This window comes from Mytilus edulis, chromosome 1, assembly GCF_963676685.1.
Source record: "Mytilus edulis chromosome 1, xbMytEdul2.2, whole genome shotgun sequence".
In the NCBI taxonomy this organism is placed as follows: domain Eukaryota; kingdom Metazoa; phylum Mollusca; class Bivalvia; order Mytilida; family Mytilidae; genus Mytilus; species Mytilus edulis.
Window position 1 is genome coordinate 95,443,307 of NC_092344.1, and position 8,856 is coordinate 95,452,162.

General features: G+C 32.9%; 1 protein-coding gene across 1 annotated transcript; it reads left to right on the top strand.

The window, feature by feature from the left end:
* Nucleotides 1-2,320: 2,320 nt before the first annotated feature.
* LOC139495768 (growth/differentiation factor 8-like) lies at nucleotides 2,321-8,594 on the top strand. Its single transcript, XM_071284151.1, has 3 exons — nucleotides 2,321-3,239; nucleotides 6,214-6,774; nucleotides 7,378-8,594. Exons 1-3 carry the CDS (start codon nucleotides 2,666-2,668, stop codon nucleotides 7,578-7,580), a joined length of 1,338 nt encoding a protein of 445 aa, XP_071140252.1. The 5' UTR covers nucleotides 2,321-2,665; the 3' UTR covers nucleotides 7,581-8,594.
* The last annotated feature ends 262 nt before the right edge of the window (nucleotides 8,595-8,856 follow it).

Consider the following 8,856-nt stretch of genomic DNA (forward strand, 5'->3'; position numbering starts at 1 on the left):
TTTGGCGTTAATATTGAGTCACTGATACGGTCTTTGCATCGGAACTAAACACATTTATTCTAAAAACAGTTATTGGCATGACACGGGTTATGTTCCTCTCATATATGTTATGATGGTATGATACTAAACCCCTAACTGGAAGGATTGTGCCTGATGTTCATATGATGAAATCATAATCTTTCAGTCAGTTTAATTGAAGTCTGGAGCTGGCATGTCAGTTAACTGCTGGTAGTCTGTTGTTATTTATGTATTATTGTCATTTTGTTTATTTTCTTTGGTTACATCTTCTGACATCAGACTCGGACTTCTCTTGAACTGAATTTTAATGTGCGTATTGTTATGCGTTTACTTTTCTACATTGGTTAGAGGTATAGGGGGAGGGTTGAGATCTCACAAACATGTTTAACCCCGCCGCATTTTTGCGCCTGTCCCAAGTCAGGAGCCTCTGGCCTTTGTTAGTCTTGTATTATTTTAATTTTAGTTTCTTGTGTACAATTTGGAAATTAGTATGGCGTTCATTATCACTGGACTAGTATATATTTGTTTAGGGGCCAGCTGAGGAACGCCTCCGGGTGCGGGAATTTCTCGCTAAATTGAAGACCTGTTGGTGACCCTCTGCTGTTGTTTTTTATTTGGTCGGGTTGTTGTCTCTTTGACACATTCCCCATTTCCATTCTCAATTTTATTTCATATTTTCATTTTTTTAAATTTTATATTATTAGCATTTTTGAAACGTCAGATTTTATCTTTTATGGTTTTCGAGACATAATATCACTACTGCATTTTACCCAAATGTCATTTTTTAGCTATGGCATCCATGTTTGATGACTAACCGGAAAAATACAATCTTTATACATGATACCCAAAGAATCATCCTTTTTGTTGTTGAAAGTGGTATTAAAAAAGCAAGTTAAAACGGTATTTTTGGTTGAAAAGAGCAGAAATTCCGAGAAATTGAAGAATTGACTGAAATGGATGACTCCAAGCTGCAAATACTACATTCACATTCAGGTCAAAGAAAACCTTTACCACAAGCCGTTCCATTCATTGACAGGGATAACTGACATGTTAAAAGGGTACTAGGTGTCAAATGCATGTTAAGCGATTTGATTAAAATTCTCATAATCGACTTAAAACAGACTAAAACGAATATCCAAATAAAAAAATAATTATTTAACTACTTCACTTTTGTTAAAGACTGAATAAGAAACAAATATCATATTTTATTGTTTTCTATATCTCGTAGCTTGTGACCTTTTAACAAATACATAGACATAGCTTATTCCGAAATTACGATTTTAGAGTGTCATGATAATAACAGGGATGCATAAAGTTAAAAGAACTGTACAGTAGTTTGATAACTAACTTGAATCAGAAGATATAGTTTGCTCACTTTCAGAATCCCACTCAGAAACCTGTACATAGCGAACACAAATAGGTATGTTCGTTTTATAGCACTCAGAAACGGATCCGGGATTTTGAAAAGGGGGAACCAAACTAGGCAACGTTAAGAACTAAATAATTTATGTTAAAATTATACTGAATTATCTATATATATATATATATATATATGTATGAAGCTCCATAGAACGGGCCCGTGCTCCTTGTGAGCTCCATAAAATCCACCTCTTAAACACCGATGTCTTTATATATTTTACAAACCAAATCCTTATGTTCCATCTAGCTGTTATGTAATAAACATTTTAATGAATGCGAACAAACGTTGCATGATGTTTACGTCGCGACTGGTGCAGTTGTCCTTGTTGCCCTTACACACAACAATGCATGTTTTTTCTTTAAATTAATTCGATCTAAAGGTCAATGCCGCTTGAAAAATTATGCCGTTGGACTTTGTACCTTCCCTGCAAGCTTGGTGTGATCAGGTAATGATTTGACAAAAAGCAAATGTAATGATCTAATTAAAAATCTTTAATGAATACCGTTATATATCATATTATGCTGTCTATAGCAAAAATTGCATATCAAGAAAATCCTCTATTCAGACTAAGTTGGTATTAAAATGCATGTTTTAACAATTATAATTTAATAACCAAAACTAAATTAAATTCATAGATTGAATCAACTAATAATGTTGGTTCCTTCATGTATAGTTTTTTTAAAATTAATATAATAATTATACCCTCTATTAAAACAGAAAAAAAGTTAATACAAAATCGTCGCTTCTTCCGGTTAAATAACATCCCCCCTAAGTTATAAATTGATGACAAAGGCATATTTTGTGAATTACTTTGTTATTCGATTATCCTGGATTAGGTCAAGGTTTTATAATTGAAAAGATTTATTAACAAAGAATAAAGTTAATCTCGGATTTTCCAGATTGTTTACTACTTGCGCTCTCTAAGGGTGCACTGCTGATCGTAGCGTGTAATTGCATCATCAGCAGTTTTCCTGAGTTCAGTAAATAAGCGTCACTGTAAATATATGATGCAATTCATAAGTTTACAGTTATATATATATATGTAGCGGGTTTTCGAGTATGCTTAAATTCATTGGCTTAGATTGACACACCCCCAGTTCCCCACATGTGCATTCAAGCAAATCGCTATTGACACTGCTTAACCTTCTTTAAAAACTAACAGTAGATATAATATTGAAACTTGCGGTTTAATTCAGTTTAATTTATAATTTAACCGCAAAATTAAAAATGGGACACACAGTAATGTGCGTTTGTACAGTGTATTTTACTGCTATTGTCGGATGTGCATTTTCTTCCCCAAGACTGACATCAGGAGAAAATCAACAAGATGATTCTACGGAACAAAATTCCCAAAAGGAAGTCGAACATGCAGTAAACGCAGCCGTGTATGTCCAAGATGTTGATTCAGAAAACAAAAGCGATAAAAAAATCCAGGAAAATAACATAAATGACACTGGGGGTGGACTACCTCCCGAAAATGTAACTCTTCCTGAAAATTTTCCTCCGATCATAGATTCAGAAACAAAACACATAAACGATACGGATAGTACAACGATGAAACCCTTTGTGAAGTCAAAGCAAATTCAGGATTTAGTCAAAAGCAGACATTTAGAAGAGATAAAGGAACAACTTCTGGCAAAACTTCGATTGTCGTTTCCACTTAAACTACGCGAACCTATGCCACAACTCCCTATGGATGAGATACAAAAGGTATTTTTTGCCACCAGTAATGATGAAAGTTACAGAAGAACTTCTCACTTTTATGCTAAAACTGTTCGTAAATTTATTGTTGGAACAGATGGTAAGTCAATAATCACTTTCTCAGATATTTTACGTTTATTTACTTATCATTCATAATGATTTGTTTTTGCAACATATATATAAACACTTGTTTATTACGCAGGAAATCCAATATAATGATACAAATCGAACAAATATTGATTTCTTTTGGCTGTCTTTATATTACAAGTGTTCTATAGCTCATCAAATGTTATTTGAAACGAATGATTGAAATTGTTAACCGTCCAGTGGCAAATAAGTCAAGCATTGTTCATGACGAGAACATTTTAACAATGGATACATTTAGTAAGTTCTTATTGGTAGGATCTATAATAAAGGGTGGAAAATTTTCGCTGCAACTGAAAAAAATAGGTTATAGTAAAAGCCCCGTACTGACCACTCTGAGAGTGGTTGCAAGGCTTCTTTAACGTATGTGAGAACACGGCATTGAACCCTCACGATGCATAATATTTTATATATCTGTTCTGACATGACATGACTGCGTACTTTTCATCTCACTTAAGCAAAGTGGGAGAAATTGAAAGTAAAAGGATGAACAAACTTCGATACCACTGAGGTCAACCCTTGTGGTAAATAAAGTTTGAAATAAAATTTTAGCCAATTTTATGGTCTTTCTACTAAATCATAGCACAGCAAATGCCCCTCATGTTTTGCTCGCACCATGTCGAGTTTTTGAAGGTTGGCTATAGTAAACTTATGATCATTAGGGAAAAGCAGCCATGTCCAGGTGACATTTCTGAATTATTTTTAAGTCGATAAGTTACTTATCGATATATGCCACATTTTGGTTCGTTAACTTATGTGCAGACTTTCTAAAACCTATACATTATCAGTAGTAAAGTACAATTTCATGTGATGTCTCGGACTTTTTTACAACCTAGTTATATTCGTGTTTTTTAACCGATTTCGTAATAAGTCATATGACAGCCCCCACCTAAAATTGTTTGAAGCAATCATGCTGTTTGTAAAAGATAAGTCTCCCCTTAATATCGAGAAGTTGTTGCAGAATTTCGTTTTAGAGGATATGTGTACCTGGAGATCATCAATTTTCCTATTCCAATAGAAAACAGCCCAAAATAATTGAAACATACATAATCATCTATGAGCGTTTACGTATCCAAACCTACAACTTTAAAGTGGAAGACGATGCATGAAAAGCAGATAAATCTTAAATGCGTCCTTTTTCGCAATATCGAAAATACGAAATGTTTGAGCGAAAACGTGAAATCTAAAGCGCGAAAACGCCAATTCTAAAGTACAAAAACGTGAAACCGGAAACGGGAGATTAAAGTAATTTCTTGATTTCTCGATCTTGTTTTTGTGTTTGCCAATCACGTACCACTATTGTCAACTATCTCGTATCACCACTATTGTCAACTATCTCGTATCTCTAATCTTCAATCTGATTGGATAATAATGGACAACTTGGCGATAATGTGACTGAATTCCATTCGCCTTTCGCTATTGCGGTTTCTCGTTTTTGCGATTTTTTTCTGATGACATGCAGGAATAAAAAATATTCATGAAACTATTAATGTTTTTCCTTTAGCTCAAAGGAAACTTACTGTTTTTTTTACTTCGTTTTCTTACACATTTTTTTTCTCAAGAAATTTAGAAGCAAACAATTTATTTCAAAAATGCCCACCAAAGATAAATGGTTGGTGCTTAATGCATTTTGATTTGGTCTCAGCTCTTAACAAACCTTTAATAATTGGAACAGCCACGAAGAAATGGGAAACGAGGCTAAACTTGTATTAATTTTTAAACCTAATTTAATCGTTTCAAGTGCAAATAAAGTTCGAGGTTAGATCATGAAGATTTCCGTGTTAAGTTATTTAAAAACCCGATGTCCTTGATGATGATCGAATTAACTCCGTTTTTAGCTCATCTTAGCAGCCCGTGTCGTCTTTCCAACATGACTACTGTAATTACAACTATAACATAGAGCTTAAATGCAAATAGTTGTAAATTTTTCTAAAGTTATGTAAATAAAATGAATGTTAAAATTATAAAACAACACGTTTAATAATTTATTGCGTCCGAAGCGCTTTTCTGGATTTACCTTCATCAGGAACGCTCAAAGCCAAACATTTGAAATCCGAAGATGTATAAGTACCGAAAATCGTCGAAGAGCTATATGTTAAAAATACCTAAAATAAATAGCCAAATTCATCTAAAGCCAACTTTGCCTGAGGGAGTTGAAACCTTAGTTTCATAATAATTTCAAAATTTATAAACGGACAATTTTAGTAAAGTTTGTTTAATCATGTCAGTACCGAAGCACTGACTACTGAGCTGATGATACCCTCGGGGACTGATAGTCCACCAGCAGAGGTATCGACCCCGTGATGTAAAAATATAAAACAACACGTTTAATAATTTATTGCGTCCGAATCGCTTTTCTGGATGATTAAAATAGGTCTCTTATAGTGACCCTTTGAAATATATATACCGTAATTTCATATTATTAGTACATATTATTATTTTAGCCAGTGTTCCTATATATGCATTTGACAATTCGTATATTATTTACAGATCTATAATTCGTATATTATTTACAGATCTATAAATACTTGAACGTGATAGGTCCGTTAGATTTTCCTCCCTGGTTTACTATTCGATAGGTAATGTTGCTGACACTTCTTTCGTTACTATTTAACAGTACTCTATGTTGATTTCGTTGTGATATGTTTATTAACGATACACATGCATGGATTTATGTGGTTCTCAAAAAAAGATGAAACTGAAAATTTTCTTGATGTCATCTTATTGCTGTGTAAACTGGGCTGCAAACTGACAAACTTAACATAAAAGTTCAAAACTTTATTTTTCCAGATTGCGAGTTAATCGCCCTAGTTTATACACATCGATAACTTTATACTTCCTTGTTCATCAATCTTGCGAAGGGGTTTTACTTATTGTTTCCTTTTTTTTTTATTCTGATCATCATTTAAAAGATCTCTCTATGATTTCAGTAACACACAGGTGCTTCAAGAAGAGGTCTGCCGGATGCTATTACTTTGACCTTCGGGGACGAGTTGATCCATCAGAAGTACAGTCAGTTCAGCTGTGGATATATAAACTATTCAACCATAACGATCATTATATGACGACATACGTTGTTTCCGAACTAGAAGAAACCAAAAGACGAAAAAATAATTTGCGAATAAAAAATCTTGTTGAAAGGTATGAAACAACTCAAAAGTATGGATGGCTGAAAATTGATGTCACAAAGACTGCAATGAAATGGTTGTTAAAACCAAGGTTGAATCATGGGATGGCAGTAATATGTAAAGATTGTCAACGTAAAAACTACAGAACTATTTACAGTACAAAAGCAGATTCCCGTCCATTTTTAGTGGTGACAACACGTAAATCACACGCACGGGCAAAAAGAAGTTTTAACAACGAATGTACAGATACATCAACAGAATGCTGCTTAATGCCATTTACAGTAAATTTTAGAGACATTGGCTGGGATTCCATTGCACACCCTCAGTCCATACAGGCTAATTTTTGTACAGGAAGCTGTCATGGTAAGATTACTTGACGACTTTCTATCACTATATATGTAAGAAGCTTGGGTTCGAATCCTGCTGTGGGAAAATAAAAAATCGACCTCATTGTTGCAGATCTGATATTGTTGGGTTTAATAAATGTATGATGACGTATACATAAGTTGAAGTGTTGCTCTACCATAACCCTGTATTATCCGACGAAAACCATCCGCAGTTAACATGTCGCGTACAAAGAATTCTTTACTTGCGAGTTTTCGCTACTTATTTCATATAAAAATTAAAAAAAAAAATATTATACTAGTATATCTTTCATGAATGATTTTTTATTAACCTGGTACTACTGAAAAGAGAACTGTCGTTAACGTGCAGATGCCACTCTCTACACGAAGCTTTTGATTTAGTGCCCCATTCTGACCAGACGTGGCAGTGTACTTTTACATCCCACACAGCAAAAAAAACCCCACCAAAGCACCATTTTGTAAAGTGTATTCCGTGTCTTCTTCTGTAAACAATAGTTTCTTCTATGTTTGCCTTTGTTAACGTTTTCAAGCTTTAACAAATAACCATTCTAGTGAAAAGTTAAATTTGAGGCAACTATAATCTATTATTATTTCATTTCAGCCCGTTATGCCATGACAACAAATCATACCAGTTTGATACAAGAATACCGTTGGACAAAAGCAACAGAGAAGCAAATGGATGCGCTGACGCCATGTTGTGCACCAATTTCATATAGACCACAGTCAATATTGTATTTTGATGGCGACAAAGTTCAAGAAACACGAATACCAAATATAGCCGTAACAGCATGTGGCTGTGTGTAGCTTAGCTCAGAACTTTTGTGTAATAAAACATTGAAGCCAATAATCAGATACTCGAAATGACTGTTTGATAACCCTAGTTTTTCTTCTTTCTATACAAAATGGGTTTCACTATAAAACATTTAAACTTTTCTCAGTACAGATCGCTAAACAGTAGTTATTATTTGGGGTTATTGTATTTATAGACAATATCAATTAAGGGTGTAAAGTAAAGGATATTTTACAGTACAAAGGTACTTCGCATTTAAAAGTAATTTGCGTCATTAATCTGTGTAAATAACCCAACATAAAAGAATCATTAGCGATTTTGCAATCAAAATAATAACCGAGTCGTTCCAGTATTAACCGAATAATAACTTAGCCTTCACTTTATTTACTCTAGTTAATAAAGGTCAGTGTTATATTTGCGCTTTTACTTAACCCTATATGACTAAGCAAATTAATCTAACACACTTTAAAAAAATTAATTGGAAACTTCAAATATTGTCACTATTGTGTGGAAAAGTAAAGTATACTATTGCTACTTTATGTATAAATGTTTAATTAACAGTATCAATACAAATGATCTTTATAAATATCAATTTGAATATGAACTTTTTCGTTTAAATGATCTAAATTTCAATAGGATTTGAATATAATGTAAATGATTTTAATATCAATGCAAATGATCTAAATTTCAATGAACATGATTTAAATATTATAATGTAAATTATCCAAATTGAAATGCAAATGAACTTAATAAGTTTAATGTAAAATATCTAAATTTCAATGTGAATGAACATTATCATTGCAGATGAACTTTATTTATTCAATGCAAATGTATATAATCAATAGAAATATTACCAACTTGATCAATGCAATAGTGTTGTTTGTCAATGGGGAAGAATTTATTTTGTGAATGTAATTTAAGCGTCTCAATGCAATTGAACTTTATCAATGCAAATGAACATTATCAATGCAAAATGTACGAAATGTATGTATTTTATACCTCATAATTTTAGTAAATCATTAAATGAGTTTCTTTATTTTTTAAAAATGTTTATCTAGAACCTTCATTGATCTGAATTTTTCGATGGAAACTAAAAATAAAAAAAAGCATACAATATTGATTGATAGGGAAAAGCAGAAGATGAAATGATGTGATGAAACACTTTTTGCACATTTGTATTTGGTATTCATGTCTTTGTTACTTCTAAAATTTGACGAATGACAAATGACACAACAGTGAGTCAATATTCCTTTCGTCTTCTTGTCTTGGGCCTTTTTTTCCTGGTCTGTG

What these genes read in the sequence shown, in the direction of transcription:
- LOC139495768 (XM_071284151.1), top strand. Translation starts at nt 2,666, where the DNA reads ATGGGACACACAGTAATGTGCGTTTGTACAGTGTATTTTACTGCTATT. An exon ending in ATTTATTGTTGGAACAGATG is followed by an intron (nt 3,240 to 6,213) that starts GTAAGTCAATAA and finishes CTATGATTTCAG; the next exon opens with TAACACACAGGTGCTTCAAG. An exon ending in TTGTACAGGAAGCTGTCATG is followed by an intron (nt 6,775 to 7,377) that starts GTAAGATTACTT and finishes ATTTCATTTCAG; the next exon opens with CCCGTTATGCCATGACAACA.